The sequence below is a fragment of the Battus philenor genome, unplaced genomic scaffold, assembly GCF_028537555.1.
Source record: "Battus philenor isolate CCGP_79_NKW_IND1 unplaced genomic scaffold, ilBatPhil1.0.hap1 SCAF_23, whole genome shotgun sequence".
Taxonomy (NCBI): domain Eukaryota; kingdom Metazoa; phylum Arthropoda; class Insecta; order Lepidoptera; family Papilionidae; genus Battus; species Battus philenor.
Genome location: NW_027181686.1, coordinates 3,786,206 through 3,803,915, shown reverse-complemented (window position 1 = coordinate 3,803,915; position 17,710 = coordinate 3,786,206). Strand labels below are relative to the sequence as shown.

The 17,710-nt window shown below is 32.9% G+C and overlaps 1 protein-coding gene across 1 annotated transcript; it reads right to left on the bottom strand.

Annotated features, from left to right (window-relative positions):
• Positions 1–9,560: 9,560 nt before the first annotated feature.
• Positions 9,561–17,710, bottom strand: LOC137924229 (L-asparaginase-like). The gene is made up of 9 exons (XM_068767602.1): positions 17,513–17,710; positions 16,204–16,323; positions 15,021–15,133; positions 14,359–14,484; positions 13,115–13,239; positions 12,027–12,259; positions 11,234–11,394; positions 10,426–10,539; positions 9,561–9,818 (listed from the first exon to the last, which is right to left on the bottom strand). Exons 1-9 carry the CDS (start codon positions 17,592–17,594, stop codon positions 9,762–9,764), a joined length of 1,131 nt encoding a protein of 376 aa, XP_068623703.1. The 5' UTR covers positions 17,595–17,710; the 3' UTR covers positions 9,561–9,761.

Sequence of the window (17,710 nt, the reverse complement as noted above, 5' to 3'; positions counted from 1 at the left end):
GATATGATAATTAAATACCACAAAAAATAAATTATACAAGTTTATTAATACATAAACTGGTATTAAAATTATTGAATACTTCTCATCACATGATCAGTGTGAATAAGACTGATCGACTTCAATAGGGAGACATGATTTGCGTATTGTCATTTAGGTGAGATAATGCGAAATAATTTTTTTTTAATTGCATTCTGATTATATTAATTGACTTGTTTATACATAATTATTTTTCTTTTGTTTTTACTACGAACATTAAAAAAAAAACAAATATTTGGTACTATTTATTTCTTTCTTCAAGCATATACAGGGTGGTGTAAAAATTTCCAAGGGATAAATGAAAAGCTTATTTATCAGCATAAAAGTATTAAACCTTTTAAACCTATTTTCAATCATTCTGTATAAAGTGGTCATAGTGTTTTGGATCTATATTAAAATGAGACAGGCCACTAACTTCTGGCAAGACAGATAGTAAACCAAATTTATTTTAATTTGGTTTACTATCTGTCTTGCCAGAAGTTGAAATTGTTAGAATTCGTATTTTGAAAATGCTATTCCTTAATATATTATAGTGTTAACGTAATGATGTTATTTTTACTTTCTGTAACCATTGATTATCGTATTCATCTTACATTCATTGACAACATAGGAGCTTTACGATAAATGTTACTTTATATATTTTATTCTGTATCTGTATGTAACGTTCACGATCCGTATTGTTGGCCAGCAAAGTAGTGGCCACTACAGCCACAACACTTTTATGTAAAATCATCTGGAGCGTTTGAATTGAAATTCGAACGCCGATTTGAATTCAGATGCCATCAGTGATGTGGTCGCTGCCGTTGTGTTAGGGTCGTGTTTATGTGAATACTTCTATCTTTTACGATCACTTGTGGCTATCATCTTTCCAGCCAACGTGTTCTGGCAGTAACTCACCTCCACCCGCTAATGGCGTATATAAATATGAATTGAAATTAAAATTATTTTTACTATACCTATGAGTTACTTATTAAAAAAAATAGTAGTAAAAGTAAATAATCTTCTCTTCAAGAAGGTTTTAATATAAAACAGTTTATAACAATTAATTGCTGTACGAGTCTCGCTAGGAATGACGATTTTTTGTTGTTGTTTTTTTCATTTTTCGCTTAAAAGTGTTTTTAAAAATTACATGCAATATACATTATTATTATTGTAAAATTAGAAACATCTATTTTTGTACAAAGTAAATTAGAAAAAAAATGTCAATAAAGTACCCCGCTGAATGTGTACCAACACGAATTAAATAATATAAACTCAAAACAGTTTTTTCTGTCACATCCAGAAATAAAAAAAAATAGACTGGAGACATCAAGGCAGTAGCGCCGCGGCGCTTGATGGCGGTGGATTGTTTTTGAGTTACGTTAAAACTGAACAGAATTATTATTAGTATTTGCGATCTATTTTACGAGAGTTGAACTATTAAAAACAATGTATATCTTTGGTGTTAAGCATCTTTTTTTATAAAATAAAATTTTATTTTAGTTAGCACCGCAATCAAATTGTTTTACAGTTAAACGTGAAATTAGAAGTTATTTTAAAAATTAATATGATTAAAATGTTTCTTTATTAAATGTTGCAAAATTGGAACTAAATTTCATTTTAGTATTACTATCATAAACAACGGTTTTTACGCTTAATACTTAAAAATGATTTTTTTTTCATTATTATTAAATATAATATTTAATGTGTTCAAAATGCAACAGTGAAAAGTATGGAGATACTGCGTGCGGTAGTGCCAATTTGTCTCACCGTTGGATTGACTTGCTGGAACGTCAAGAAGTGAGTACGTCTTACGGACAACGACGTGCGACGAATGTGTTATGCGTACTTAGTGCTTATATGTCTGTGCAAAAAATAATCTTCAAGGCCAGAGGACTCATAATACCTCTGGTTTTTATTGCGATGTTATAATGTTCGAATCTGATCCGCTATTAGAGGTTTTATAGATTATATAGTCCATAAAAGAGGTCCACCTTTAGTTGGGTTTTGGCTCTCGTAACAAGGCATAGTTGAAGCATATAGCCTATATAGTAATGACCCTGCGGCGTTAAGATTTAGGAGTGGCGATCATGGATAGGCAACCTCCAAGCCTCAAGGTGAACAGACAACCTTACGAAGGTCGTCGGAAAACGCAGGCATAGCAACTTTGAATCTCTCATTAACACCCATCAAAAGGTTCATTATTAATTGTTACATTATGACTTGCTTTTGTCTGTTTACCACATCTGTTTGTAATCTGTATATTTAGTAGCTCCATGTTAACGTATGTAATATTGTGCGCAAAATAATAAAACATTGACATTTAAATTTTGTACACAGGAACAATTATAGCAGATGCGGACGACGTCGAAAATCGAAAGTTTTCATTAATCCAGCATCGATGTTAGGATTTTACTCCAATAACAAACAAAGCTCTATTAAGAGATGACTTAAGAGTTAAATATGGTATTAAAAGATACGTATACCTCAAATTAAGGGAGCTGCTGGATACATTTATGCCATTCCTATTATAAATCAAGGAGGGAGACCTATTTATGACAAGCAGTAGATGACTGAAATTATGAAGATAATGATGACATAAAATTACAAAACACCAGCCTTTAATTTCTGTTAAAAATATTATATAAATTTTGTGTTCAAAATCGAATCTAACTAGTATTGATATTTAAAAAAAATATGTTTACAAAAACTAATAAATTGAAAAGTATTATTACAAGTAAGAAATATTCATGTTTAATCACTAATAGGCGAATGGAGTTTCATGTTATTGGCTTAAGGCGGACAAGATACGTATCGATTTTGTCTATAGAGTAATGTAATTTAATAAGATTATATCAACGTTTACGGCCTTTAGTACAAATTTAACTTTTTTACGTTAGCATATCTTGAGTAAATTAATTTTTGAAAAAAATTGTTTACATAATAATTTACATTCGTTTTTTAATCACTTATTTTCTTGTTAAGAACACGTTATTTTCATGTTATCCTATTGTATAATTATTGTTTATTGAAAGTTTGAATAAATAATCAACTGAAATATATTTGTTTTCTTTTTTCATATATATTTTTTAATTTATATAATTAAATTAGTTTTTTTACAGATGTCACAAATTAGGTTAATATAAATCTTACACACTAAGATGCATAACCAATGATAAGAAAATACAAAAAGAAAACAATACAAAACAAAATAAAAATATAGCAATAGTATCACTAGATGTAACACATCGAACAACTGTTAACCGGCGGGCACGCTTTGAGCGAAGTCGACTGACTCCCTTTGAACAATCGTCTTGTTTGACATGGGATTCGCATTCAAGACGTCCCAATGGACAATGCACTTCGAGAAACGCCGTCGGAGGAGGAGGAGAGAAACAAAACTGTGTGGATGATATTTCCTCTGTATGTAATAACGGCCATGTTGTAAAAGCTATACGGCTTACCTCACACAGCAGTGTTTCATTTCAAGGATTGTGAACAGTCTCGATTTCTCCTCCTCGATGAAAAGATAAAAAATACAAATGTTTGATAAAAGTTTATCACTGTAATTTATTCCAGTGAATACTAGTGATTAGGACGGAATTCAAACAAGCTGACAATTTAGAACATTGCAACGATAGACATGGATAATTAGCGAATATGTTAGTACTTTATTTTATTTATTTAATATTCTTTTATTGTACACGCTAGGGTACATTGAAATAGTTTCGTAATAATAAATAAAAGAGCTCAATGTGCGGTCTTATCAGATAAGACAATTTCTTACAGACAACCATAGTATGAAAAAGGTAGAAGTATAAATAATGAGTAGTTAACGTGTACACGACATACATACATAAACATATATTTTTATCTTTTGTCATTGTTTTGAATATTTAATCTACAGTGATCTTATTATATGTATATATATACAAATATATAAATAATGTATGTGAAAATATATATTGCCACAAGAGCATGCACAAGTATATGTTACGCAGTAATATTCTCAATATAATATCACACTCGAACTACGTACATTCTATCTGCATTGAGGAACTCAAGATTTTAAAGTTGATTTTATTGTCTGCAAAAATATCTATCATTAGATTTCTGAAGAGAGATATTGTCCGGCCAATATATTGATGGAATATTTTAACAGAAGGTAGTCTTAGAAGAACTCAAGCAAAATGGAACTTATTTGGATTTAACCAATTGTGGTTAATAAAATGACACCAACAAATAAACCAAGTCTCTTTTGATGACATCCATTGATTTAACATTAGGTGAAAGTGCTGTTACTTTTGTTTAAAAGAAATATTCCAATTTCAAATGTTTTTATATGTTCATACATAAAAAAGAGAAACAAAAGACAATATTTTGTGAGGCCGAGCTGTTTGATAAATGAAGAAATGCTTCGCTGAGAGATTGTTTTTGCTTGATTAAAAAGAAATACCAAAAGCGTATATATGACAAATTGTATACTTGGAATTGTGAGAAAAATTAAGTACGCTATTCTAAAGGAATATTCTAATGAAAATATCATAGACAGCGCTATAAAAAACTAGATACCTAAAATATTATTAAAACGGTTTTTCTTTGCATTATAAAATTATAAAAGTTGATTAATATATTTAATAGAATAGTAAAATAATAAATCAAAATTAGATGCAATTCATGGCGTCATGAGAAAATAAATCATTAATTCATCAATTAACTAAATTATTTTCAAAGAGTATCACGCGATTAACACAGATACATCATGATGTACATAGTATGGTAAGTTTATTTGGTTTTTTTTTGGCAATTTTAAATATTGATATTTATGATCATATCAGAACGAATAATATCAAGAAATAAATACGGGTTCTCTTCGAACTTCTCTTAATGACATAGATTTGAAGCACCGTAGTAACCCAAACATACTATCATACACTAATGTACTATAATTAGATAGTACTATATACAATATTTAGATACCTTTTCAGGTTTTACCTAAGGAAGTTAAAAATATAAGGTATGATAGATATTTTCCGAAAAGATGTTTTCTTATAATTGGCATCTGATGTACATTTCTTATAAAGACCTAACCTTGTTTTTGTTTCTATGTTAGTTTTTGATTATATCCTTATTGTATCTTATATTTCTGTATATTATTTGTAAAGATACTAAGTTTAGTTAGTTCTTTATTTGTTTATAATTTGCGGATTTCGTTCTTATTTAGATTAAGTTATGCAGACCGTAACGTTCAATAGCGTTCATATTTACCGTACGTACATGTACTTTGTCCGCAAAAAAATCTTAAAACATCAAAAGCATTTCTGTAACTTTTATACTGGTGATAATGTTTTTCAAAAGTACAATATATACACGCATGATTGGCAGTTTAACATCATCGTAATCATAACAGCAGATAGATTCCCACTGCAAGCTTGACTTTTCCCAAAAATAGCCATGACGACCGCTCTTGCTCTGCCCGCATTCAGCAACTGGCTGCGACCTTAAACATGTCGTCAGTCACGTGGTGGACACATGACATCACTCTATAAGTTGTAACATAGCGCTGTAGAATTATTCCCATTTTTTCTTCTCTCGATAGACAGCCTCTGCCCAAGACATAGGCCTGACCCACCATGAACGGTCTTTCGCTACCCGTATCCAGCAACAGTCTGCGACGTCAACTAAGTCGTCGGTCCAGTGTGGTGGATCTGCCAACGACCCTTATTATAATACTATCCTATATTATAAGCTTTATCCGATGGATCCGTGTAATTCATATCATATAAGCATGTTTCAGCTTTAGTCAAAATTAGCTCTCGAAAAATGACGAGGTAAAAAAATGATATTCTCAATTAAATATATTAAACTAACAAGCTTATATATAATTTTTGATAAATATTTCGATGTAAGATGATCACTTCACGAACAAGAACATAGTGTCCGCAGTATTAACTCAATTTTGTCAATTTCTTGTCAGATAAAACTTGGAACTTTACTACTTGGCAATTTCAATTGTGTTCCCTTTGCAGCAATTCATGACGCATATTTAAATAGTTTCGGAAACACGTCAAACTAATTTATTACTGTAAACTGATTCAAACAGAATTTCACACTTCTTTATATTTTACTATCAGCACTCATTCGGGAAATGGCCTGTTGAGAAAAAAATCGTAAACTCTAACAGTCAAACCTTTTTGGAATAGAGAGTGACAACTTCACTTTTACACTTACAAAAAGAACATTTTGCATGAGACACAGGTAGGCTGACTATAAAGCAGTCAACAATCTCTTATTAATAGGTATTAATAACAGAGCTAGAGGCTACTTCGAAATAAATATGCGTTTAGGTAAACGTACATTTATTACAAAGTAGCCTTTTACTCTAAGCGAAATTTATTTTGGAATCTTAATTTGTGTATCGAATAGTCTTGAAAAGTAAATGTAAATTAATGAAACATTTATATTCCCAGACCTATATGTAAGTTTATTTAAGTATTAAAGGTAGTCGCATTTAAAAAAAATAGCGTTAAAAAAATTACATAATACAATTAAATATATAATGGCCCTTGCAGCTGCCCCATTTAAAGCTAAATACAATTCGTCGTTTCAACCCATAGATGCCCACTGCAATGCATAGGTTTCTCCCAATAATATCTATGGGGCGATAAACCGAAATCGCCCCTTTAGGCAGGCGGGTGGGCGATCGCTGTGTGGTATTATGGTACGCAGAAGATACTGCTGCCCATCATCTGGAAACTTCTTTGTGAGCAGTGACAATCCTATATAATCAATGCACAAAGTATGAATTAGATAATATTGTACCCCGGGGGAATCAAACCTGCAGTCTACGATCGCATGTCACCGTTCTCTACCGCTGGACTACCACAGCTCGATAAATATAATTGCTTAATAGTTATCCCGCGAGTCCCGACCGAATAGGCATTTAAAGTCAACAATAGTCTGGTTGACCTACAACGTACGTCGACTAACTTCGCCACAACGAGCCATTCATACGTCGCGCTACTGTGGGAACTCTTTATGATATTATATACACATATATAGCCAAGCAATTTTGCCAATACCGCATTCCGTCTGAAACAGCCATGTGGTTTATGTTACACACCATCTTTTCAGTTAGAATAGGGAACCTCTCTGTCAAGTTTGCCGACTCCTTAACCCAATGTACAAGGTTTAAGGCCACATATGGTGCGTAGATGTTGAGATCTGTCGCCATTTGCGGTGCGAAGACTAAAAGATGTAGATATTGTTATACGTATCAATATTAATGGTTCAAACTGTTTATTTTAGAAATTTTAACCACATGGACAAGTAAAAAAAAATTGTAATAGTGGTTTCGAGTTGTTAGGTTGGTAAATAATTCAACATATTTTAATACATTGTATGAGGCGATATGTAGGAGCAGCATTCTTAATTCGATTTCATTCCGTTATGTAAATATGACTTTTCTATTAACCGAATTAGGATAATGCAAAAGTGTTTGCCAAATCGGTTAATTTTAGCAAGTGGGTTCATATTTATTGTGCCTTACCATGAGACTCAGGTAAAATCATTTTCTCGTCTTGACGGTCTTCAACATTTCACGTTTCTGGTCTAGTTCTAAAATTACATTGTCGTTACTTCTTATTTTTAGCTTAAAGCTATATCTCGAATGCTTCAATATACTAAATAATATGCGTATCGGTTTTTTTAACATCAGTAAATGTATTTTGTACTTTTTCTTCTGTTTTAATTGTATGAAGATGCCCTGCATGCACTAACAAGATGCTCCAGTTATAAACTATTGAATCGTGCTGAAGTCAAAGTATTTTTCAATTCATTAGCACCATCAATAATTCGATGAGTTGTTACTACTCGCAGAGTGCCAGAGTGCACTCCTGTTTCCGAGACGCAGATAAACTATTAGTATTGCTTTGTTATTCAATTTTAAAAAATGTAGCTATAAATATTATCTTAATATTTTTAATTTATTTGTTTACGAAATAACTAGTACGAGTTGGAGCAAAATATGATACTAATAGGAATAAGGAATACACCAATACCTCGCTTTGCGTCGTTTCGTTCCGTGTTTTTTTTCGAAGTTGGGTTGCTGCTTAATTAGTACTAATTTTCACTGTGCACAGTGAAGATTAGATTTTCAAGCGTTAGATTTTCGAGGTTGCGTTGTTTTTGGTTCGTGTCTTTAATATTTTTTTAATTTTCTCTTTTTTTCTAAAACATGGCAACACTTTTCATTTTTTATCAATTTTAATTTAGTTTTTCATAAATTAATTGAATAGTTTATTTTGTTTTAATTGAATACATTTTTTTGGTTTTTTAAATGTATGTAATAAAATTTTATATTATTTTTGTTTTGTAAATGCTTACTTTGTTCAATTTTCTTTTTAAAAAGTAGTATATTCGTAACCCTGGAACCTATCTTCGATCTTTACATGGTTTGCTTTAGAATATCTTAATTCACTTTTCGGCGTTTCAATTAGCGACGTGTTTTTTTGAAACGTAATCACCACCAAAAGTGAGGTATTGGTGTAGACAGGTACGCTATCCTGAAATGAAACATCCTGTATTCCATCTGGAATATTTTTCTATGTCTTGTTATACAAGCACGGGAATAATAACAATGGATGCCAACAGACGCATATCGTATCAATTGGCACATAGCATTTGTCTAAGAGCGTCGTACGTTGCGGCGTTTTAAAGGTGAATCGCATGTCAAACAAGACGGGTTGCAAAAGGGAGTCTACGCACAAAACGCGCTGTAAGTCGAGGCCCGCGAGTTAATAGTTATGCGATAGGTGTGCAAATTGTAGTGTGGCAGCTACAACAGTATAATTATAATACTGAATTAATTATCATTATCACCATAATATTATATCGCCACGATGACCGGTGTTGCACTGCTCGCACCTTTATTACATCATGTAGTGGGGGCCTATCCACGTTGCCACTACCAGCTCGTGGTTGCCACTGGAAAACCTTTTGGCAGCAAATGCCATCGGGTGCAAAAAATATTCCCGCCCACTACCACTTCAAACGAGCAATTCTTCGAGTTACACTGGTAATCTTGCTTCTTCTGAGGCTCTTCTCATTTCTGATTCGATCTCGCAAGGAATCTTGGACCATAACTTTCTCCACTGCTCTTTCGGTCACCCTGAGCCTTGTACGACCCGTCGTAAGCATTCACGTCTCGGATCCGTACATCATCGGCAACACACAGTAGTAAAAGACCATCGTTTTCAGCTATTGCGGTAATGTTACAACGGTAACGTTGATCTGAGGATCAAAGGCGCTCGCTTGACTCGAAAAGAACACTGGATACAAAACGAGCATTTGTATTTTGAAAATATTTCTCTTCTGTTTTTACTTTTCTTTTAGACTCATTCTTTTATCCAAAAAAGAACGTGAATATTAATAGAATTATTTTATTTACACATTGCCTAAATATTAATCGCCAATAGTGATATATAAAATGATTTATATTTTACACAATAGACTCCGTGGATGTTGAAGTATTTTCAGTGATTCATAATAAACCTGACAGTTGCTTATGGGCAGTTATATCCAGAAATATCAACAAATTTTCTCTTTATTTTAATTATAATACTATTATATAGATAATATATTCTTAACTATATATTAACATATGCTAAATAATATCATTGGTTCTATGCTATGAGCACAGCACTTGTCATCTTCAAGGCTACTCGTCGATCATCTTCATGGTGACGTTATTTCGTTGAATGCGCTGGATTGTGTAATTCTCCGCGAATATTGGTCTTCATTAACTGGAAAAAAATTATAGTTCAGAGATAAACGAAAAGGACGTTAATAATTTTGATATACAAAATTATTGCAATTTTTTTGGGTATTGAGTGATATAGCCAGCTCATATTAGCAATGATATAAGAAGTGGTAGCACGGCGGTAGAGGGATGACACTTGTTAAATATTACAGGAAAAAGTGTCAAGTAAGCGTGCTACTTCTTTTAATGTATGTTAAGAAGTTTTGTTAAAATCTCATCAAAAAATATTTTTATTAAAAATTAAGTCTTATTTAAAAAAAAAACCACCAAATTTTCATAAAATGTTTTAACTATTACATGACTGAGTATTATATTATTGGAATTTACATATTCGGCTAAATTGAGGGGCCAGAGTGCAAAAGGAGTTCAGACTAAACCTCATTAAAAATCTATCTTAATAATTTTCCGTCAGAAGTCCAAAAGTATGGTATGTTAGCAAAGTCACAAGTATTTTTATAGAAAAAAATCTGCTAGACAAATGGATAAGACTCGTAACTTAAACAATTTATACATAAATATATAAAAGTGAAATTGTCTTTATGTTGTACTCCCTGTAAGTACAGCAGAAAATGGTAATGATGATTACATACCTCGATTTTTTCCGCGTAACTTAACTCTGTCTTAGTAAGCACGTAGGACAGCTTAGCCCAGGCCGCTTCGGGCGTCATGTCGAACGCGGGTATGACGCCGCACTCCAACAGCAACTAACATAGACATCATCACACAACTTACATTATAAATATATTTAGATAGCATATACAGAACGAGCCTAATTTTAGAGCTCTCGGAAATCAAAATTCTAAACGCATTTTAAATGACTGCCAAACTTGAGGTCTCTTTTCAGGGTCCTTGGACCCAGTCAATCCATAAAACTTCCTCCTAGGTAATATATGTCTTTGGACTATTATTAGTATTACTCCTTTCCTTTTTTAATTTTAATCTCGTTAAGAACATTTCTTGTATCCTAACGATAAAGAAATAAAAAAATTCCTTACTGATAGAGCCCGCTTATAGCGCTACAGAAGTAGCTGTACCGTGCCATAAGCTTTCACAATATGAACGAAGCGGCCAATACAACCCCCCACGGGCATAACTAGAGCGCGTTCAACTAATGTAGGAAAAGACTAGCAGCGTTTTATTAAGCGTAATAAATATTAGGTTTATATTAAATATTTTTGGTTATTATTTTTAAAATTGCAACACACTTCAAATACGTATTATATAATTTTGAATAATATTTTTAGTTACGACTAACAGCGTAGCGTCTTGCGAAATTTGAACGCTTCGGTGGTTTGAAAGACTTTGTGATGTCGCTAATAATCAATTATTTTTTTGATAACCCAACACCATCCATTCATTTTTATTAATATAGGTAATATAATAAAAGGAAATTCTCACGAGTCCAGTCTCATAAATAGCCTTGCCCAAGACGGTGCCGTTGATGCATTGCGTCACGTTCACCACCAGCACGTTGTTCTTGACGGCGCGTTCGATTTCGCGGTAGATCTCCTTGCGCTTGATCGGAATGTTCCCGTTGCCGTACGTCTCTAACACGACGCCTGGAAATGATCAGGAAGTTTACCTTGTGATAAGCAAATATTTTTAATTATCGCTTACGATAGATCATCTTCGTTTCAGACATAGGATACTCACTACAGGACATATGTATCCTTCATAGATATCCAATAAAATATATTGGAAGTGGTCTACTTCTAGCTTCTTACGACAATCTTAACTAAGTCATCTGTCCACTATGTCGACCATCTCTTTATGTCATATCTATAATTATGACGGACATAAAATCTTATTCGTTTGGATAATCAAACAGTTTTAGGATGTTTCTTTAAAATTACGATAGCAGCCGACTACAAAAGTAATTTTATAACATTACTTAATGTAATAATAAATAATGTATAGTCACTTTTTTGGCGGAAATATTATTGGATCTCCTGATTCACGACAAACTTGCTAAATATCTACAAATGTCGATAATCAATCAATAAGAAATAATACAAAATCAATAAATAAATATATCTATTATTAAGTTATTCTCTAACTATATGTATACATGTCATCATTATCTCTATCTTTCCGTCGTTTAGCATTACATATTACAAATACAATAAAAATGATTATTGAATATTTTATAATATTTACATAATTATACATGATAAACAATGATAGCACCAACCTTCCATTCCATTGAACACTGCTCTTATCATTTCAGGGGTTATCGTGGGGACAACCTTGAGCAGGTAGACCTTGGCGGACAATTCGTCGTGGATTCGGCAAATGTCGGGCACTGTGCCACGCGTATGGAGAAGCATCTTTGGATCTATCTCCAGCGTTGTCTTTGCCTCGAGCAATGGCGGATAATTCGGTGATTCAAAGCCGTAAATTTTTATGTTTGAAACTTTCTTTACGCTGAAATTAATTAAAGTTTTTTTTTAAAAAAAATGTTCCGAACTTCTAGCTAAATACTATTATCTAAGTTTATGTAGGTTGAATGAATGGCTATAGACATAAAAGCTTTATATAGCTCATTTGTCAGCAAAATTTTTTTAAATCCTTTACACTTATTTCCTGTTACCCTGTTTTAAGTAATTACTCTGAAATAAGTTACTTCAATATTTTTTATCCGAACGCGACGGCGGTAATTTCTGGCAGAATAATTTTTGGACAGGGTGTATTATACGTTATAGGGACATTAAATTAGCTATACATACTTGCATCTATCGGCCGATATGATGATAATGATGAATGGTGTAATTTTTACCGTATTATTATTTAAGATTATCGCAGCTAATGAAATTAAAATTATAATGGGACGACAATTTGCACTCACCTCGAGATGGGTGACGCGTAAAGTGTGTGATGCATACATAACTAAGTGTGATAATGTATTGGTATATTTAAATATCACTTATTATTATAATGTGATCGTTCTTGAAGTGTTACCATTCGCATTTTAAAAGTATTTAAAGTTCTTAGAAATAAATGGTACACCAGGTCTTCATATTTACAAAGTTTCGATAGATAAAATGGAAAGCGGTGAACTAATGTTAAAGCTATTCTCTGGGAACTCAAGAACAAAGAACGATGACGATATGATGAGAATTGTATAGAAAAAAAGTTAAAAACTTAGATTCAAAGATAGCCTGTTAGGATCGCGAGAGCAAGTGTAGAAAGTCTTCAAGGTAAAACGGGCAAACGAGTATTGCAAAGGTCAAACAATACACGCGCCGACTGCTTTGTCCAGAAACACGACTAAGATCTTACCGGCACCCTCTGAAGAGCTGGCTTCCAAAGAACACTGTCACTTCGGGTATGTACTGCGTAGCGGCGATTAGCACCGCACAAAGGAAGTTATTATTCCCGTCGCTCCGCGGCTGAAATATCGGCACCTGGAGAAAAAGTTCCATCATCTTTATATATAAGGTAATGTGCGTTTCCTGTTACTATACGGTATTTACACATACGTCAAAGTCAGTGCTAACATATTTAAAGCTTAAAGTGTTTTTGGGTAATAAACGTGTTTTAAACTAATTTGCATTACCTAAATAGATCAATTAAAATATATTTCGATATTATATATCGGTGAAGCATACTTAAATAGTATAGTCTTAAAGTTGAGGATATTATATATTAGCTTTTTATAAATAATATACCTACTTTATGTTTACTAATATACGGTACAACGATTCGCAAAAAATCTGGAAGGTTTTTAGCAAAAAAAATCTGAAAGATATGAAATCCACCACTAGACCCGTAGCATAGATTACGGGCCGTTTTCCTCACTGAGAAGAGGCTTTGAACTATGGCAACATAATAAGGGGGAAAATATAAAGATATAAAAATTATTTGTTGTAAAAATTTTATTACTGTATTCAGCAAAACTGTAGGGCAAAATGTAATCTGTTTCAAAAGAAAGCATTCAGCATAAAATGTAATTTATCAGTTACGTCAGTGTTAAGTTGTATGGTGACAGAGAGAATGATTCCATCTCCCATTAGTGCTATAACAACCTATTTTAATATGATCATTTCGGCCAAGTACCTTAGTTCTTCTTTATCTTTATTAATTCGTAAACAAAAACATTGCCTTACGTCATAGTTTACAATATATTTTTTATTAGATTGAATTGTATACCAGATGTTCGTGGAATAATTGCCTTGTCAATAGTGCAAAAAAAGTATAAAGTAAGGTTTCTATAATGATGGAAAAGTTACACCCCGCTTAGGAAATAGACAGTCCATCTCCTTTATAATCTTCCCATCTCGATTATGTATAAATCGCTTCACGATATGTATGTTTTCCCGTAAAATGTCAAATTAAATCGAGAATCAATACAACTTACTCCTTTGAGGGTAGCCTATACTTTGTCCACTACGACGCATAGGCTTTCCTCAAACATCGCCACGATTACCGGTTCGGCGCTACTTGTCGTTCATCTTTGTGGGGAGCCTACCCACGCCAGGATTAACAGCTCGTGAATACTTGATTTCATTTTGAAAGAATCTAACCTGGGCTCCTGTTAGCACGACCGTTTTTCCAAGTACCTCCAACATGAAGGACAATGCTGAAGCACCATATGCTGTCGTGTCAGTGCCGTGCAGAACCACGAATCCATCGTAATCGTGATAGTATCTCTGAAATTAATACATCGTTAATTTTGTCGTAGATAAAGTTTGTTATAGGATGTCTAAGAATATACTCTTTTGACGTGTGTTCTTTTCTACTACATTAAGACATTTTTTGTCGTCGTAAAACAGTTACAGTTGTTTTCACGGATGAAAATGCGACTTGACCATATATCTGGTTGCCCAATAGTACCTAATGACTGCTTGCCTGCTATTAAAAAACAAGAAGTTTAAAAATTGATATAGTTTTTAAAATGAATATGTTTGTGATATACCAATTGCAGGGAACCACTGTAACCTACATTCGACATTAGTAATCGGATAAAGAGGTCTGACAGATAATTATATTTTCACATACATCCACTAATGATAACCTTAGAACCCTTGAGATAAAGTTTATGATAATTTTGATTGGACGTACAATTATGATTAACTTAATCCATAATTCTTATAAAAAACGCACTGTGTATTTTTCATGTTTTAGAATCACAATTAAACATTAAATGTGGTATGATTACATTTGTGTATTATTTAAATAAATTCACCTTTATATCTCGGACCATTTTTAGCCAATCTTCTATTGTGAAGTCTGAAGAATCTTTTAGTTCGTCATATTCATGTATCTTGTACAATATTTTCAGTTCCGTGTCCTTGCCATCTGCAAGATATTAAATTTAATTGGTCAAGGCCACCGTTCAGATTGCAAATCAATATCACATGATCATTTGCAAAAGATTAGAATACAACACGTGGACAAAGTGTAAATATAAGAATTAGCGTAGGAAAGAAATTAAGCGCAATATCTTGAGCCAAAAATAATATGTACGATATTAACGTATAATTTGGGTAAAATAAGTAATTGCTTTATTGTTGTTATTCTTTACCTTAGGCTTTTAGTCATTAGCCAAATAATTCAAGAACTATTTGGAATAAAGAATACACAACAATTGTGGTTTCGTTCGATAAAACAATTCCGTTGAACGGAAAAGGTTGCACGGCTTATTAGAAAAATAAATTTTCGAGTGTGGTGGGGCCCCCGTGGACGCGGGTAAGAACCCAGGTAGATTCCTCCATAGAGGAATCTACCAATTCAGTGAAATAAATTATAAGCTCCAGGTGATGTTCCTGATAGAGCCATCGAGCTTAGTAAGTTGTAAAAAGCTAACCCACAAGTTTCAATCAACAACAACCTAGTTACGCCGAAAGTAATGTCAGAGTAAAGAGAAGTTCTTTATTCTAACAGAAATGAAACACTCTTGTCAAGAAACCGCATGACAGTTTCAAATTGGCAATTTATAGACGTTCGGGAATAATATAAGGAATGACTCTCACTGTCGCACGGCGAATGTCTGTGAACAAGACGATTGTTCTCTCTTTTCTGCGTGTGGCCTCATAACGTCATTCTGCAAAGTATTGATTAATTGACTATATATTCCTTCTAAGAGGAACCGTTGGTATTTTAAGGTTCTGGAGACCATCGACTGGAAATCGCAGCGACCATCTCATGGCCGACGGAATACGCTAATGGACGCAGGCCGCGTAGTTTAGTAAATACATGGGAGAGAGCTATGTCAAGCACTAAACTTCAAATGGCTGAAATAATGAGAAAGCAAATTAAGTCCGAACTAAATTTGACGGCTTTGTATACGGCGCTATACAGTTGACTATCAGTTGGGATCGATGCATTAATAGGAACAATATAAGGAGGAAGCATTATCAAGTACGTACCAGGTATTGCAAGATATTCCTTTAAATCCGAGTTAGCCAAATGTTGATTCCAATATTCATTATCGTGCAACTGTGGTAGTTTTCTTATAACTTTCTCTATATTCTTCTGCGGCACCAGAACTAAAATTTATTCATATTTATTTGCATTATTCCAACATCTTCCAAAACAGCTGTGAATAGACATTAGGATTTGGTCGTTGTAGTATTTTGTATATTAGAATGACTGACAAGTAGTTTTATACTTCTTCTTATGACTAGACACTTGTATATATTTTATTTTAACTGTATAGTTTATGCATTACAATCGTATATAAACTAATCCGGTTTATGTATTATAAATAACCAGTTATATTGATGTGGATACTTTTTCAACACCTGTTGTCGCTTGATGACCGAATCCTGTACTTTATTTATTTGCCTATTGTTTAAAATTTTCTGTAATATCCTTTTGTAAAATAAAGAAGAAAAAAAACAGTCTTAAATAGGTTACCACGTCAACGTCTTTGAAATTGTACAGATATTGTTATAGTATCACATAAATGTTTCAGGATATCTGTATTGCAATGGTCTTGTTGTCCGTGCTGTAGGGGTTACAAAAGTGACCAGATCTCGATGGAATAAACTTTCTTAGATGAAACCTAGCCAAGATACCGGTGACTTCCTGGATATGAAAGTAGTTTTCTCAATCTACGCCGTCTTTTAAATTCATATTTAAAATTTCTCTTTTTAAATAGGCATTTAAACACACTTTTGAATCGTTAAATATTTTAATAGAAAGGTCAGTGTAAGCAATCCGCAAATAAGCCGTAACCGGCCCGGAATGCAAACCAGCTGAAAAGGGCCAGCCAGAAATTCATTAGTAGCCTTTTTTTAATGAAATTTAATAATGTTCTGTTTATAAATATTAACCCTGAAAATGAGTCAATGGACCACGTACCGCATATTTCGATTAGCTAAAAAATCTTAAATGCTTAAATAAGCTTAATTAATTATATTGTTTTAATTTTACATTTAAAATCAGGATAAGGAAGGTCTCAGTCCTTAAAACTTTTACGGATTTGTGAACTTTTTATGTTAAGTTTGCTTCATACAGTTTGTCGAAATAATTATTTAAAAAACACATCGTATGAATTCCAAAATACAATATTATATAAAAAATTAATACGTAAAGAAAATTATGTATCATGATATTTCTTAATAAATTTTAAACAGGAGGCAAACAAACATTGCTTAAGGTCTCCAAAATCCTTACTATAAATTTTATTACGAATATGTAATAATTAAAAATGTATTGTTGTATTTCACTAACCTCCTTTTTCATTTTTTAACATTCCAAAAGTCCCGCCCGTGTAGACAACTAGCACACGTCTCAGCTGATTCGATTCAGCCATTCTGATTTTTTTTATTTTTTTTATCACACAAACATATATGGCCCGTAAGTAGAAACACGACGCGTTCGGTATAAAGTAAATGAGTAACTAGTGTCGTGACAAGAAATGTTTGCACG

Coding starts and splice junctions, on each gene's coding strand:
- LOC137924229 (XM_068767602.1), bottom strand. CDS start 17,594: ATGGCTGAATCGAATCAGCTGAGACGTGTGCTAGTTGTCTACACGGGC. Junction 15,134..16,203: donor GGAATATCTTGCAATACCTG/GTACGTACTTGA, acceptor AATATCTTGCAG/ATGGCAAGGACACGGAACTG. Junction 10,540..11,233: donor CTATTTATGAGACTGGACTC/GTGAGAATTTCC, acceptor TGTCTATGTTAG/TTGCTGTTGGAGTGCGGCGT.